The 17,349-nt window shown below is 39.6% G+C and overlaps 2 protein-coding genes across 2 annotated transcripts; both read right to left on the bottom strand.

Annotated features, from left to right (window-relative positions):
- Positions 1–962: 962 nt before the first annotated feature.
- si:ch211-214j8.12 (uncharacterized protein LOC100000539 homolog) lies at positions 963–4,726 on the bottom strand. The gene is made up of 5 exons (XM_053325630.1): positions 4,677–4,726; positions 3,778–4,084; positions 3,358–3,524; positions 1,899–3,124; positions 963–1,632 (listed from the first exon to the last, which is right to left on the bottom strand). The coding sequence occupies exons 2-5, from the start codon at positions 4,022–4,024 to the stop codon at positions 1,239–1,241; spliced, it is 2,034 nt and encodes a 677-aa protein (XP_053181605.1). The 5' UTR covers positions 4,025–4,084; positions 4,677–4,726; the 3' UTR covers positions 963–1,238.
- A 2,938-nt stretch (positions 4,727–7,664) lies between these two features.
- gda (guanine deaminase) lies at positions 7,665–16,840 on the bottom strand. Its single transcript, XM_053325654.1, has 14 exons — positions 16,668–16,840; positions 15,887–15,975; positions 15,508–15,679; positions 15,182–15,269; positions 10,661–10,766; positions 10,045–10,072; positions 9,823–9,930; positions 9,441–9,548; positions 9,245–9,342; positions 8,970–9,037; positions 8,654–8,800; positions 8,295–8,413; positions 8,164–8,191; positions 7,665–8,067 (listed from the first exon to the last, which is right to left on the bottom strand). The coding sequence occupies exons 1-14, from the start codon at positions 16,794–16,796 to the stop codon at positions 7,991–7,993; spliced, it is 1,365 nt and encodes a 454-aa protein (XP_053181629.1). The 5' UTR covers positions 16,797–16,840; the 3' UTR covers positions 7,665–7,990.
- Positions 16,841–17,349: the final 509 nt, after the last annotated feature.

Raw genomic sequence — 17,349 nt, 5'->3', positions numbered from 1 at the left:
CTGCCACACTGCATTGTCCACTGGCTCCTCTGACTCCAAAAAGTACTTGGTGCTATTACATGTACTTTCTTCAAAGGTTCACCATTACAATTACATTCAATTGTGAAACTATATATAATATTATCATTTATGTTATATGCTATATTATTTATATATTGTCTATTGTCTTTTTTTATACATTAATGTAGTTGTGTATATTGTGTTGTGTACTGTATGGGCCTGATTTACTAAGATCCCAAATAGTGTGCACTAAATTGCGTGCGCACAGTGCTCGTCCAAACTCTCCATTCAGACACGCAAACCCCTCATTTAAATACTGCTGTCTCCACCCTGTTGCACCTGTTTTCATTTACGCAGTTATTCTTAGTAGATCACCCGCAAAACGCACGCAAACGAAACGCGCAATCTATTGCACCGTTATGTTTTTTCTTACACTCTGAATTAATTAACTACATGTCACATTACTTCATGTTTGGTATGAATGTATTTAATTATGTTCATGCCAATAAAGTAAAAATTGAATTTGGGTGCTTGTCTATTAAATTCAATATTATTCCATGTAGTGTGCCCTGCCTCAGCTTTCATGTTGTCCTGCTAAAAATCTACCAAACTGAGGAATGTTAACTCAAAATTACAAACGTACAAGAAAAAGAGGATGTAAATAGAATATATGATAACAAAAATAAAATAAAGCAGCTTTCTGCATTGTAAATTCCCCCACTGTGGGACTAATAAAGGAATATCTTATTATCAATCAATCTTTATTTATATAGCGCCACAACAAAAGTAATCTCAAAGCACTTTACACGTAGAGTACACCTAAACTGTACTCTTCAAGTTTAATTTTAAAGATACCCAACATTCCCACATGAGCAAGCACTTGGCGACAGTGGCAAGAAAAAACTCCCTTTTACAAATGGTGTAGTAGCTCAAAAATGACATGTCTGTTTATACACTGTGCCATCTGTTAAGTACAACCTGGTTGTCAAAAGATGAACTTAAAACACAATAACATTCATTTAAGGCTCTGTGGGAATAAGTCCCACCTGTTTGACAGAAGTTTTAAGGACATAGTGCAATCTGTCAGCGCGATGCCTGCCAGAAAGTTATAGTCGTAAAATATAAAACACTAATACAACTGACTCTAAACAGCATGCACTGTATTTTTATTTGAATCATTTAAACATTATCCACCTTTAACAGTGTTGCTCCTGTATCAGAATCTGTCAGTCTCTTCACTACACCCAGACAATTTGGACTTTATTGAACTTTTTGCTGTCAACCCACTCCTGCTGACTGATTTGCCAGCAGTAACTCACATCTACATACTTAAGTCTCTTACTCCGTTGCATTATGCTTTTCACTGTTATCATCTTCACATCTGTCCGTGGCAGGTAAAGATGTTGTACCCGCCCAAGTGGCATGGGAGGACAGTGTGTAGAATCTGCAGAGTGATTCAGATGTAAGTAGGCTCTGTGCAGTACATCCTGTAAAACGCAGTTCAGAGGGCACGGCAAGGACACCAATGTGAGCTTCTCCAGTAAAGGAGAGCCAGTCAGGAGACACCCGAGCGTCCTCCTCAAGGACATCCAGGACATGACAGGCTTCATTTGGCTGTGCTCATAGGAGAAACTGAAGAGACACAGGGGAGACACAAAGAAGATGAACTGATGAATGAAAGATGATATGTTTAAGAAGAAGTTACAAACTTCAGACTTACAATCTAAAGAAGTTTATTACATATTATTTTTATTTTGTGACAAATTCCTTAATAAGCTCGAGAGACAAAACTAAAATGTGATTGAATGGGTTATCATTAAAAAGTGCTACAATATCCTGTGTATAGCATCCTTTAATGCAAAGTGTCTAATTTAATACACACTGTATTAAGGCCTTACTTGAGTGTGAGAGAGCAGAGGTTAGGCAGGCGTGGAAGATCCCGATTATCCCGCGCATCTTCCTCCTCCTCTTCTTCCTGTGGCATGGTGGGAGGCTCACCGGAGATGAGCAGGTCTCTGAGTTGGGGACAAGCCTGGATGACCTCCAGTAGAGGGGTGTGGGGGCTGGTTTTCACCCCCTCCAGGGTGAGAGAGACCAGGGAGGAGCCTGCAACATGCAAGGCAGGAAGGAGATCCACCAGAGGGCTTGGGCAGTGTACTGAGAGGCTCCGCAGCTGTCCTGACCAGGTGTGGAGGCCTGCAGCTAACAGAGACCCAAGGTTTCTTCCTCTAGTGTCCTCATAATCATCACCGTTAACAGATATGGAGTAGATGTCTGGACATAAATGGCCCAGACTGTCCAGAGAGTCACAAGTTAAGCCCTTAACATCCCTCAGGCACAGAGTCAGATGTTCCTCGCCCGATTGTGACAAAGCTCTTTTTCTCCTTTTTTCGTCTGCTTGGTTCTGCAAGCAGCTTGGCCTTTTGTCTCTACTTGCATCCTCCTCACTCTCACTACCACACCTCTCCCACAGTGTGCTCTCCTCCTCTTCATCCTCATCATCTGCTGCTCTTTCCATCTTCTTCCTCCAACCGTTCATGCCCTGCCTGCACCTCCTCTCCCTCCACACCTCGTCCAGCCTGGGAACTCCTTCTCTATCAGTGAACCCATTCATCTGCCCAAACTCTCGCTGCTGGATGACACTGCAGGCCTGCGAGAGGCCCTCCAGGGCTACTCTTTCCAGGCAGGGCAGGGAGAGTAGGAGGTAAGTTGCTGCCGCCACAGTGTCTCCCTCTTGCTCCCCAAACCCAATATGAAGAGCCAGAAGACTACAGAGGGGAAGAAGAGACAGAGGTGTGGAAAAAGAGGAAGAGGGGTCAGAGTAAGAAGGAGAAATAGTAGGTTTAGATGTAGAGATGGAGTGAAGAGATGAAGGACCGCTAGAGATGGAGCAGAAAGGCCCCCTTCCAAGAGGAAGCAGTGCAGCAGGGGAAAGATATTGACAGCAGGATACATCTAGATGACGCAGCAAAGGGCAGTGGTGGGCAATGGTCCTGATGACATATCTGTCACAGGACGTACCAGCCAGGGAAAGCGAACGCAGGGCGTGTAGATGGCAGAGGGTTTCAGACAGGACTTTTGAAGGTAGCTGTTGGGCTCCAGATAAGTCCAGACTGTGTAGAGCCTGAGACAAAACAGTGGGACACATTGATGGTCTAAGGACAGAGGATGTTGTATTGCTTGTTGTATTGATTGTAAAGAAAAATGTATGATTTCTGATATTGGGTTATACAAAAAACTGACTTGCCAGAATATCAAGACATTAAAGAAATACATGCTGGACACAAGATACCAACAGAAAGAGAACAATTTTTACTATGTACATCACATCTGTATGGGCACTAGTTTCTGTCTGACCTGACAACGTGCAGCAATGTAGCCACAGACGTTGGAGGTAGCGAGACCAGGACACCTTTCCAGAGACAGCTCTCGCAGCTGGGGCACAAGCAGGAGATGGAGGGCAGCTCTGGACAACTGCTTCCTGGTGCACAGCAGCCACGTCAGCTCTTCAACCAGGTTGCCCGCTACAGGGTGAGTTATAGAGTAGAAAAAGAGTAAGTCTGTAAGCCACTTCATCATTAAAATGATTTAGTTCCCCTTATCGGCACACTTTCATTTTCATTTATTAATTAGGCAATGCAGTATGTACCAGTGAATCAGAACATGGCACTTTATTGTTGGCCATGTTACCTGGTGCCCAACACAGAAGTGCCAAAGTGGAAACAGGCAGGTGACTGTTTTCTAACTATCTGGTAGAGTAAACAAAGCCTCACTCACGTAGTATGTTGAAAGGCCCCATGATGTGCCTGAAAGAATAATGATCCAAGTAGTTGTCAGCATAGTCTTTCACCCACACTTCCTTCATGTTGTCTGCCAGGCTCAGCAGACACAGTCGTGTCAATGAGATGACAGAGTCATCTTCATCTGTCAACCCACAGATCCCCATCCATTCCCTCTTCTTTGTCTTCCTCCGTCTGCGCCGAGCCTTCGCCCCACCCTCACCAGGGGCCCGAAACAGAGGCATCCCTGAGCAACAGTGGCTGGTTTCTGTGCTGAAGTGGGTGATGGATCTGCCTCTTTGCTGCTGGAGGACAAAGAGAAGATAATTTACTAATGTTGACCTGTGGTTGCCAATCTGGGGCTCTTGACGTGATTAACAGGACAGGAACCACAAAGAGCATACAAACAACTTTTTGGTTCAGCTGGTCACAACCTGTATTCATATGTCAAAACTATATAGATAGTGTTGTTACAAAGAACAGGAAAGAAGGGTGGGGAATCACTGCTGCAGATTATCATCAATTTTATGTGATAGCTGATATTAAGGTTTTGGAACATTTTATTTTTGGCATAGATATTTAGATGTTGTCATTGTTTTCATCAGCAATGTCAAAAATATACTATTATAAACAAGGCACTGTTTTACTCGTGAACAATTAGACAATTGTAGTCGATTTTTACTTTGTTACTTTTTGTTGCTGCCTTGGGTTAAATTTAAGAAGAGATATTAGACTGTGAGATACTAGGTGTGGTTACCCCTAACTAACATTTACTATTCAGAGCTTTATTAGCAATGCAAATATCAAATCAACTCAAATAAACGGAGAAAGAGAAAGAATGAGAGAGATTGACGGTCAAGCGTACAGAAGAAGACTTCCTGTTACGTTGACTCTTACCTGCCAGATTAAATAGAGCTTCAAGTTTTCTGATGTCCAGAAAATGCAGAAAAGGATATTGAGCAACCCTTTTCAATGCGTGACCCACCTCCAGTCAGCACTTCCTGACTGTAGGAGGCTGGACTTTGGACATTGTAGCCCTGGGTTTAGTCTTTCAGGCACAACGCAGTGACAGCGGAGGCTATGTTGCCAATTGATCAAAAATACTAATGCAACCATAACAAGTTTAATGAATCCATTTGACTGATAATACGACAATATGCAACTTCAAAACTTCCCTGGAAGCACATAAGCAGGCTAAGTTTTTCCCATAGTGTTTTCTATAGCCAAACTGATTGTTTGTTTGTTTATCTGACTTTTCTACCATTACCTTTAACTGAAAGTGTGCTTAACTCTAAGTAACTAAATTTACTCACTTACCTCCACTGGTATCAAGCCATTTGGTTTTTGTTTATGACATTAAAATAAAAACAAAAACAAAAGATAACAGTCTAGGGGTCCGTTCCATAAAGCAAGTTCAGAAAAGCGGCGCTTATTAACTTGACTTGAATGAGCTCCATATATTCCTATCCATTCCACGTTCACTCAATTAGAATAATTCAAGACTAATAATTCAATATTAATAATTCAAGGCTCAAATTTTCAGACTAGTAAACGCCATTCATGATCAGCCCATGACGTCTAACACAGATCAAACGGTTTACAATGGCAAAATCCACCACAAAATAGCGACACAGCAACATCACACACCTCTGCTGGATACATATGAAGAATTTAAACCTATGATCACAAAAATGAATAAATAAAATCTAAGCGAAAGGCTGTCAGGAAATTGCTGATCGATTGAATGGGTCTGATCTGTCTCTGAAGGTGCGCTCTTGTTGCAGTGCCCTGTGTACTATGGCAGCTCTGTCATGTACAAGCTCCTCAATGAAGGGACACGCCCTGTCTAACAGAGAAATATTAATAATAATAATCATATATTAAATAATCTATCTTTTTTTCAGGCTAAGCAGCAACTCAGGCTAAATCTGACAATTAGCCTGGTCCAGATCAGGTTAGTTTGCCAGCATACATTGCCATGGTAACTGAGCTTGAAATATGCTGAGTTTGCTTTATGGAACCGGGGCCCTGCTCCATTAGGCAGGATTACAAAATAAACCAGGCTTATTTCGTTAGTCTGGCTCATTTCCCAGCGGATCTGGAATCTCAGAATAACTCATCATGGCAACTCAAATGGTATTAGGACTGATTTAAAACAGATACACCATTGGTTGATTATTTCTTAACTACCAATGAAACATTTCACATTTCATAAGCCCTTTAATAGGCGCACTTTATTTTCTGCTGCCTTGTAAAACACGTCGTAATGCTGTTTTGAAAAGTGCTCTATGAATAAAGATTATTGTTGTTGTTATCAGAAAACTGTCTGCATGACTGGATACCACTAAAATTGTGGGAAAATATATTTTTGGGTAATCTTGCTTCCTGGAGATATGACATATGTGATGACTTTTGAAGTTTGTTGCTCCCCTCTGGTGGCTGTGACTGTGTACATGATCTCCTCTCAGTTTACATGCTCTGTTTGAAGTGGAGCAGATGCTTTGCTGTCAGTGGGACAACAGACATCTTCATGTCTTTTTTTCTGCCATCTCACCTTCTCAGCTGCCTTGAGCAGACGGTGAAGACAATTTATTAACAGAGCTTTTGACTGGTCTGTTAGTGGGCTGCAGGGTCGATTGGCACTTTGATTAATTCATATCTTTTGCTTACATCCTGGGTAATGATCACCTGCTGCGTAAATAACTATGAGATTTGAACAACATAAAAAAACAGACTTGGGAGTATTCTTTATTTCAATCTTTCATGATGTGAGACAACAAAAAATACAAAGAATACCTTTTAAAATATAAAAAAAAATCTACTATTGCATGATATTTTGTCATAAATTGGCTATATTTAGTAGAAAAGTAAACTTATCTTAAATACAGTCTAATGTATCAAGACAAACACATATTCAGCAATAAATCCATTTAATGTCCCTTAATTTCCCAACATTCAAGTATATTATATAGTCCATAAAATCATTTCAAGACATTTCACCATTAATTAATTCATTGTCAGTAATAATTCATTAAAGATTAGTTTGACAAAATATTACAAAAGCAACTGATTCTGATAATAAGGCACCAGGTTACGTGCAGTATAATTTCCCACTCAGTCAAATCAGGGTGCAGATTTTGACATGAATAAGTCAAGGGTTTGTGCTGCCAAATATTAGATAAATATCTATCCTACAGCTGGAATGGTAACGTTACAAGTATGTATCACGAGTGTCACGTTTCACCACGCTGAGCACTACATTCTTAAAGAAACTGTATGCTAGTGCATAAAAACCTGATTGTGTCTATTTTATAGTGCTCTCTCTGACTGAAATCAAGAGCGCACTATAAAATAGTGTAATAAAATGATCAACGTTGTATTTGTATTTGTATCTTAAGCACCTGATTTGAGGCAATAGAAAGGAGTGTACAGTGTAAAACTAGACGAATCATTTTTATAACTCAAGTTCATTCCAGTCTTCTGATCATAGAGCATTTTCTTGCCACACAAGCATGAAAACGGGATCGTTGCACCACTGTAGATAATCAGGTCAAGCATTGCAGCTACATTTAGCACTGAGCCACTTCACATCATCAGCACAAAGTCTTTCTCTATGTTACTATGACACTGAACTCCATGGATGATTGTCCAGTTTAAATATTTTATGGTGAAGCGGTTTGATATTGACATGTGTGGAATTTATTTTCCTTAACTCACAGTAACACATCACAGCAGCTACCATCATCAGTACTTACATCTGTACATCAGTTTAAACCTGTCTAAGTAAATAGAATAAAAGTTATATTAAAAAAGGCTACAACAACATGTACATGAACAGAGAATATAGAAGCGGCTTGTTAATTAGCACAAATCTGTTGATTTTGAATTTAGGTAAACAATTTAAAACTGCAGTAAGATAAAAAGTGCAATGTTCATAGAACTTTCCCTTATTTCCTTTTAAAAGCACTGTAACTGTATTACAAGATGTAAAAGATGTAAATTTGAGCACACCTCTGCCATCCTCTGGATTTAACAGTCAAGTATTTATAGTGATGATTCATTTCACACTTATTTGTTTTAGAGACAAAAGATAATGGAACAGCAGTGTTTCCAGCTGATTGTACACGTGCAGTACATATTGTTACTCTCTCATGTACTCATGTTAGAATCTAAACACCTTTGTCAAACTGGGGAGTTTAGGATCCAAAGGTTTACTCTGCTGTCTGCTCTGTGAATGGTACCACCCTCCTTCCAGCCACATACACCTCCATTATATTCCGGTCATCACCTGTCAGAGAGGAAGAAGCAGAAACAAACATTGAGTAAATGGTGGTTTGCACTCTTGAACCTGAAAAGTTTGAAAGAATCTAAATTTGATACTCACCCAAGTTTAAGAATTTTTCCAACAGAACCTGAAATAAGAGTGACGATACATTTTTGTTACTTTATTTGACTTCTGTTTAAATGTGTTTGTTCATGCCACCCAATACATTCAGACCGTGCTCAACTACCGACCTTTGGTCCCTCATGCAGGATCAGGTCGATGGGTCCACCAGGAGCTGCTACATTCACCCGCAGGGCATCAAAGTCTTTGCCTACTTCAAAGTTTCCTGTTTGGTTATCCAGGGACAAGGCTAGGAAAAAAACACATTTATTCAAAGAAACTGTTATATTCTCCATCCTGGTGTAAAATTGCATCAGTCATGATTGAAAATGACTTGTTCCCAGAGCTACTGGTGTATTGAATCAGGCATTTCAGCTGCTGTACTCTACTGCAGAGTCACTTCACGTCTTTATCCCTGGTATTTGTGTTCATTATAACTTCTACACAATGCTTGCTCTGTTTCTGACTGACAGCTGGTTTTATGTCCCACCTTGGCTGCCTCCCAGCGTGGCCAACCTGAATACCTCCTCAAAGGTAAGTGTGTGATGTTCTGGGTCCTGGATGGTCAAGTATTTGCTTGTGTCCAGAGTTCTCCTCACAGCATCCAGCATAGAAGCCGAGTAGCCACCTGCCACGTCTGATGCAGAACCACAAACACATCGGTCAAACAAAGCTGACTACACTCACTAAAACACTAAAATAATTGAGCCAAAACATCAAACATAATTGTACAGCTTTTCTAATTAAGTTTTGTCAAAAATAAAAGTAGTGAAAATGTGCACAACAGTCAGCTGCTCTGCTCCTACCTGTTCCCAGCCCCAGCTTCACTTTGTGTTTTAGGACATTAGACACATTCAACACACCACTGCACAACCTGGGTAGATGAAGAAAGATGACTAATTAACATTATACATGGATCAATAAAGTGTCATCTACTTATACATTTTTAACTGCAGATTTTTGCTTTCAGGCATTTAAATGTTATATAGTATAGGTGTTACTTAGATGCAAAAATCTGTGTCATACAAAGCTTCCTTGGTTCAAGGCATTGGGCCAAAGAAGCAAGCTATGCAAGACTTACGAGATGTTAGAGTTGGGGCAGTGAGACAAAGAGGCTCCTGTTTCTCTGAACAAGGTCAACTCTTTATCGCTGAGGTGGCAGCCATGGGCCATCACTGTCTGTAAATCATCATCATCATGAATAATATCAGCTGCATTCTGCATTTCTTTCATGTTTCATCTTTCATATGAATGTTTTTCTCTAAAAAATCTCTCACCTTGTCAGTGAGCAGGTTGTATTTGTGGTAGACATCGGTGTAGGACTCTGATTCAGGGAACAGCTCCTTAACAAGCTTCACTTCCTCCATATTTTCACTGATGTGACTCTGGAATTATACAACACACTAACATATGTCAGACACCTCATTGTAACTCTCAGAAGAAGAAGAGTCTGGCCAGGATAATTAATGTCAAAAGCCATTCTACAACAACACTTCCTTTAAAATTCTTCCAACAGAAAGAGAGATGACTAATTAACATTAGTCATCACCTGTAGATGACTAATCAACATTAGTCATCTACAGGTCCAACACCAAGCGGTCTCTACGGCAACTATCGCCTATGGACAAAGCATGGGTTTGGTTGCCACGGTGACCTCACCTGAATGTGCAGGTTGTTATTCTTCGCGATTTCTCCCAGCTGTCCGAGCAAGGCTCCTGTGCAGGACAGAGCAAAGCGGGGAGTCACCACAGGCTTCACCAGAGGATACTGCTCAAAAGTCAGAGGAGACAGAAGAATGTGTAAACAAAACACACTTTGGACTTTTGTTACATTTTCTGTCATTGTCCTGTTTATTGAATTGATCATATTACAGAATCTTACCTTCTTGTCCAAGAGCTCTGAAATGAACCTTGAGGGGACAAAATAATAATTATAATCCTTCTTGATCTGCCACGTTCACAACATCTGCAAATGTTACTTCAGGGGCACATTCTTTATGCTGGGTGGGCATATGCATGTTTTAAAAGGGAAAATATATGGCAATGGTATCAAATATTAAAAGGGGAAGTAAAAGTCAAGGCATACCAATACAAAAAAGGTTTATTTTTGAAAACATTATTGTCATTATTTGGATCCACAGAGTATCAGGAGCATTAACATGTTACTAAAATGTACATCCCAACTATCTGTCACACATCTGTTGTTGTTGTTGTTGTTATCTATGACCTATTCTATTAGATGTAGTGGCTTTGAGCACTGAAACTGAAAACTTGCCTGCCTCTGTCTTTTTCTCTGAGACACACTGGATAAATTCAGTGTAACTAAAGCTGTTGCCTTGGTGAATTTATCATGTTCCCACTCAAGTAAAAGGCTCACCATTGCACTGATAAATGAACAATAAGACTCACATATCTTGTAAAAAGGCAAAAGTAAGACTCATATCTTTCCAACACATCCTGTAGATCTGCAATACATGACATTAAACTTTGGTACTCACCGACAGGTTTCCTCTTGAGACTCCTGAATGGTCTCTTTATAATGTTTCACAGAATTGTTCCTGTCCATACACACTTTGCCCACCAAGGCACGCTGGCCAAAGTCATCTACAAGTAAAAATAAGAAAAGTTTGCATAAAATATCATGCTTATACTTGTTTTAAGTACTATAAAATCTAACGTTTACTTCTAAGGAGGCTGATGAAGTGCAGAACCATATTTATGTATGTGACAGTGACATCATATACTAGATACGCTCACTTAATATCACTTAATGAACACATAACACCTCCACACGGGTATCAAGACCAAACAACACTGTATGATACAATACAGCCAAGCACGATAGGTGGCGGTACTGTGATGTAACCTATTGTAGTTTACTGAGACAGCGTTTACAGCACGGGTCATTTTTCCTCGTTCTTTGTCTTTCTCAGGACCTTTAATTCCACCACTTACACACTAAATAATAATATGTGTTTCTGTTGATCTATTTCTGAGAGTGGGACCTCAGTCTGACAGCTCGTAAAGTTCTATTTTTAGTCTTTAGTGCCATGAATGGAGCTTCTCCACAACCTGCCGGTCGTCTGACCTTATATGGTATTTTGGAGGCGTCAATCATGTTAATTTACTATTCTCTGGAACGCGCGTTCATTTAGAGCAGGTGGGATTCATCATGTTTACGAAGGTCATTTACGACTGTTTCCTGGTGATACGTGTGTTTGGTGAATCCGACTTTGCCATAGAGCAATTTTGGGATGAGGAATCAGGAAAGTTTGTAAAAGTAAAGAAGCAACAAGGGTTGAGTTTATCATTTTTAATATGTGATTAACTGTGCTGTCTTGTGGAATGTGTTCATTACTATTGTTTAGAGGTTTATTGCTGCTTCCTTGCCTTGGTCCATGTTAAGTAAGATACAAGTTCTGAGTGAATATATAACCGCTGCTTTGATTTTCATGTTAACTACATCAAGGGGTCTGGTGGTCATCATGTTTCTAACCTGTGTTAAGATAAGGTAAAGGTTTGAGGTCTTGGAAGGGTATGTTTAAGTGAGCGTAGACATTTATGGCTGAAGGTCCCATTTCCTATATCCAGGGGATGTATGGCCCTTGTGTGAAATGACTTTGGGTAATAAGTATGCATATATCCAAATGTGTTTGTTTGTGATCATTTCTTTGTTCCTTTGTTTCTTTGTTCCTTCAGAGACTAATAGATTAGGTTTGTTCATTGCTTGTTGAGATAAGCTGATGTCACTTTGTATATATGCTATCTCCTTATTGTACAATAAAAAATGTTAATCTTCAACCCAGCAGTGTTTTTTGTAGACAATTTCCAAGACAAGTTCAGCATGAACTTCATGATAAAGTCAATGGACGTATTTCACGACAGAGATTCTGTGTTGAGTTAGAGCAGAAAAAAAACAGGTGAAACTAATCGCATTACAGGTGGCTCTGTTCCATGAATGCTACACTTCCACAAGCCTATAGCGCTAATTAATATTATTAGTTATAAAACAAACAGTTAAATGGCTGTGTAAATATACGATAGAAGACGCCTTGGTTTATGTGAGTTAACTTGACTCAACTCAAATGATTGTACTGTCACTAAAAATGCTGCGATGATCATTTGACAGAGATTAAGAGTCATATAACCATATTACAAGGTTTAGTGACCTCACACATCTCCCAAATCAGTTCTGCCCATCTTCAACCTAATGCAGTGTTCATATCTGATTTGTGGGTTAATAATACATGAAAACTTCAACTTCACACACTTCTTTTAGTATTGATATTTAGAATGCCAGGTGAAGTATGACCTCATCTGTTTTAGTATTTCAACAACTTAAAGTGCCTGATTTACTAAAATCCCAAAAAGTGGGTACTAAATTACATGTGAAGTGCAATAGATTGTGCGTTTTGTTTGCATGCGTTTTGTGGGTGAAAAACTCTGTAGGCCTAATTGAAAACAGGGTGGAGACAGCTATATTTAAATGAAGGTTTTGCATGTCTTAATGTAAAGATTGGACCAAGAAAGACAAAGTCAATGCTGTTGCATCTGTGCGCAGTGCACAGCCGGTTGATACCTGCCCTTCCAAGGTATTATTTATAGACGCAGTTACAGTCAGCAACATTTCTTTCAGGTTTGGTAAATCACAATGCGTATGCTAAATAACACATTTGCATTTTCTCCTCCCTGTATTTTGCACACTGGGGTAAAAACATCCCATACTGCATATTCATTATGGCAAACACAGCTACTAAATGAACAGCACGTATAATCTTGCACAGCTGAAAGATGCAAGTGGGCTGTGTTATGGTGCTTTTCCAGCATGACTCGACTTGCCTTGCCTCGGCTCAGTTCCAGGAACGACTTTTTCCATTACAAATAAGTACCTACTCAACGTGGGCGGGGTCGTCATAGCACGGCTCCGTGAAACTGCGTGACTTAATTTTATACGCGACACAAACACATAAATAATGGAGGACATGGAGGCGATGGTGTACTTGCTGCTGTATGTGGCTTTCTGTCACACACAAAGCAAGAAAATTGAGCCGTATGGCTGTAACGCTGTTGTTGGTATTTTAAAATGCCGGGTTTGATTCTTGTGTAGGACGGCTCATGACTCTTCCAGTGACAACTCTTCTGACCAATCAGTGGCCGGCAGTCTGTTGACGTCACATTTTAATATCGGCTCGGCGCGCTTGGAACCTCAGCAGAGCAGGTACTAAAAAAGTACCAGGTACCAGGTACTATCCCTAGTGGAAACGCGAAAAAACCCGAGTCGAGTTGTGCTGGAACTGTGTAGTGGAAAAGCGCCATTAGTAGATCAGCTTGCACATTTTTTGCGGGTGATGTCAAGTTTTCACACGTTTTTTACACATGCAAACCTTTAGTGAATCAGGCCCAATGTGTTTCAAATGCAACTTGTCAGCAAAGTCAATAAGACCTCACTTAAATGTTATTACAGAAATTGAACTAGTGTCTACTGATCATTGATGACTGATTGAGTGATGGGCCATATTTATATTCATTTCATATCAGATTTTGCTTGGTAGGGGTAGCATGTGAGGGTAATGCCTACTGGATATAACATAACTCCATGGAACAGATATTGTGTTATGTACTATATACAGTACATTGGGCAGGACTCAGCGGAACAGTCCTAGACCTACTTGGAAGAGCGGAGTTATTTTGTGACCATTGGAAGTTATGAATTTGATCGAGTGTCTATGACATGTGGAGTTCCTCAGGGGTCAGTTCTTGGACCCCTTCTGTTCAGTCTATAAATACTGCCTTTGGGTCAAATTCTGCAGAACTCTAATGTAGACTATCACAGTTATGCAGATGACACGCAGATATACCTAGCACTGTCCCCAGATGACTACAGTCCAATACAGTCATTGTGTCACTGTTTAGAGCAAGTAACTAATTGGATGAACCAAAATTTCCTTCAATTAAATCAGGACAAAACTAAGTTAATTTTTTTGTATATTTACTATTATAGGGTTTTATTTTTATTTCTCAAATTGCATGTTTTTTATGTTTTTTAATTTCCAATTCTTACTGTTAAATGTTTGTTTTATGTACAGCACATTGAGTTGCCATTGTGTATGAAAAGTCCTTTCTAAATAAAACTGCCTTGCCTTGCCTTGGCTATATATAGGACACTGCTGCAACTAGTATGATGTTACAGGTACTTTACATGATCAGCAGGCAGAAGGCAGAACACGTGCATTCAAATCAGACTTCCCCAAGACCCTGAACTTTGGACCTCACAAGATTCTTGCATGAGGAAATATTTAAAAACATGTATTGGAGATAGAGCTAGAAACCCAACCTTGGTCACTCTGATGTCTTTTATAATACAAAGTTAAAATCTAAACTTGTGCGCACACATAAACACACACACACACTAAACATCCACAGCAGCTGCTCAGAAGAGGACAAAGGTGAAGGTTCATTGGCATTGATTACACAAAGAGACTGTGTAAAGCTTCCAAAGCCAGTGTTCAATTCAGGGTGGTTGTATCATTACATATTTATGTGTGTGTGTGTGTGTGCTCAGTATTACATAACACCAAGGTGATAAGAAGGGGGCTTAAAGGTGAACAAAATAAGTCTGTTTCGGACCCAGCTGAGAAGGGGAAAAAGGACCCACAGATGCTCTTAGTAGCCTAAGGGAAATTCTGTACCACAGTCAAAGAAATGGACCCATGACATCACTTATTGAACTGCTGATTTGATTATAACAATACAGACAAGGCAGAAGTGTTGATATGATTAACACTATGATAACAGTTACTAGTATTTTCTTCTGTTCATCACAGGAGCGGCTCCCACTTTTTACCAGGTACTATTACAAACTGGTAACTTCACAACAATCCACTATTCATTTAAAAGTTTGGGATTTATGCTGGTTTAAATGACTCCCTCAATAGTGTGTATGTGTGTTTGTCTGTGTGTGTGTGTGTGTGTGTGTGTGTGTGTGTGTGTGTGTTTGGTTTGAGTATGGAACTTCTTACTTGTAATCTGACCCAGCAGGAGAGATGCAGCTGTATGAATGGTAGCAAAATAACATGCAGTGGTTGTTCCGTTTCTCAAGGTCCTCCTCTGTAAAGCACAGGGATCATTTTACAGGATTAAGAGGTTTTATCTCTTGTCTGTAAATTGTTAAGCCACTTAAGTGTTATTAAACATAGGGTGCATGATAACAGGATGTGTTATTAAACATTTCACTTTTCTAGGTGAGGCACCTTTTTATTCCATCAGCAATAGTTTAGTATCATAAACATATCAAACCAGTTTTGGTTCACTGTTATTTTACAAGGTCTGATCCTGAAAAACTCACCACTACTTGAGTGTAAACTTCTCGGGCAAACTTCAAGTCCTTGAAGCGTGATTCTACCGGAAAGGTGTATGTATTGAGCCACTGCAGTAATGGCATGTCCAGAGCTGTGCCAGCATAGCTGTACTGGGGCGCATGGATGTGAGTGTCCACCATCCCTGGCATGAAGAACTCACTGCAGTGCAGCAAACCAAAGACATGTATTAAAGCATATTGTTTTTATGTCCTGAATTGTTCTAAATTACCTACTGTAAAAAATGTGATGCATGCTAATATTTGACAAAATAGTAATAGATATAATTAAGAATAGATTTAATTAATATCAATCACTGTAAAGGAAAATTATATCCAGTAAATAATTCATATAGGCTACTCTACTTACTGTTGTGCCAGTTGAGTGACTTCAGATAGGCTAAATCCAAAGGTCTGGGACAGTTTGTCCAGTTCTTCACCTTTCCCAATGAATGCAATCTGATGGCAAAATAAGAATAAACTATGATTAGTGTGTGGGCGAGTGTTTGGATGTAAAAAAAAAAAAGAAGAAGAAGAAAAAATGATAATAAACTGTGAGAGCTAAAAACATCATACACGTGTACTTACATTCAACAACAATCTAAATGATTATTGTAACAAGCCAAATGTATTCCAACAGTGTATTATGAAATTTAAAATAATAATAATAATATCAAATAATAAAAGAAATCTTTGTGTGTATGCGTTTGATGGCACTGATGCATAATTATTGCCATTTCTCTATCCACTAGACCTCATTAATAACCAGTCTATGATATCCTGACGCATGAGTTTGGGAACAATACAATTTGTGTTTGGATGAATGCTTGATGTATTTTAAGAGGCTACTAAAGATTATAATTACAGGTTTGTCTATTGGCCCTGTTGGTCAAAAAGTGAAAGTTGCTAAGCAACCGCTGTCTATAGGAGACAAGGTATTATGTAACTGATTCACTTTGAAAAGCGTCTTTCAAAGCGTTTTTACGCAAGGTTTGGGAATATCTATAGAGCTATGAATATTTATCAAGCCCATATGTAGATGATGCCACAGTTTGTTTATCTGTTTGTTCTTAAATGGTCTACTTCTAAAGCATACTAAAAATGTTATTTGATTTGTTTAAAAATGTGTTTGAGGTATTTTAGAGTCAAACCTTTCCCTCCGTATCCACACCCAGAAGCGCATCTTCCAGGATCTGCAGCGCTGTCTGCTCGGTCGCGTGGACAAATGTCCCCCTGTAGATGTGCGCAATGGCCGTGGAGGGTTTGTTAGAGTTTGCCATCCCTTGACCAGATCAAGCCGGAGTCGAGCAGTCGAACCTACAGCAGCAAAAGCGCACGGCGGTTTTGTACTCTTGGGACTCTGATCACCATGACGCACAGGGACGCACGGATCCACCTGACTAAACAGATAATCTGCAGCCAATGAGGGCGCGGGGAAATACTGGGTGTGTGTTGGAGTTTTGTAGGGGTGTCAAATAAGGTACGTAGCCTACTCATCGAATCTGCACAGGTCAGCAGTTTATTTGAAGAAAGCATTTCCAGGTTTTGCTTTTGTTTTACATCTGAAGTTTATATGCCAATGAAACAGCTGGGGAGTTGGGATTGCACCTTTGAATTGTGTCCGTTTAATAATTAATCACAGTGGTGGGGGTCTATATTCACCAGGCTATATTCTGTTTCAAATAGTCCTTTTTTGTAGACAAAGTAAAGTTTATATATATATGAGTCCGCATATAAATTTCAAATAAAAGGCATGAAGGCATAGAAAACTATGGTGTCCCCAAAATTAATGCAAAAGCTCATCTATCATTTCATAAATGAAAGTGTATGAGT

The sequence above is a fragment of the Scomber japonicus genome, chromosome 9, assembly GCF_027409825.1.
Source record: "Scomber japonicus isolate fScoJap1 chromosome 9, fScoJap1.pri, whole genome shotgun sequence".
Classification (NCBI taxonomy): Eukaryota; Metazoa; Chordata; class Actinopteri; order Scombriformes; family Scombridae; genus Scomber; species Scomber japonicus.
This window is presented reverse-complemented; position numbering and strand designations above follow the sequence as displayed.

Coding starts and splice junctions, on each gene's coding strand:
- si:ch211-214j8.12 (XM_053325630.1), bottom strand. CDS start 4,024: ATGCCTCTGTTTCGGGCCCCTGGTGAGGGTGGGGCGAAGGCTCGGCGC. Junction 3,525..3,777: donor GGGGCCTTTCAACATACTAC/GTGAGTGAGGCT, acceptor CTCACCCTGTAG/CGGGCAACCTGGTTGAAGAG. Junction 1,633..1,898: donor CTCTGCTCTCTCACACTCAA/GTAAGGCCTTAA, acceptor GTGTCTCTTCAG/TTTCTCCTATGAGCACAGCC.
- gda (XM_053325654.1), bottom strand. CDS start 16,796: ATGGCAAACTCTAACAAACCCTCCACGGCCATTGCGCACATCTACAGG. Junction 10,073..10,660: donor TCTCAAGAGGAAACCTGTCG/GTGAGTACCAAA, acceptor TGTCCCCTCAAG/GTTCATTTCAGAGCTCTTGG. Junction 9,038..9,244: donor TGCCCCAACTCTAACATCTC/GTAAGTCTTGCA, acceptor TCATCTACCCAG/GTTGTGCAGTGGTGTGTTGA.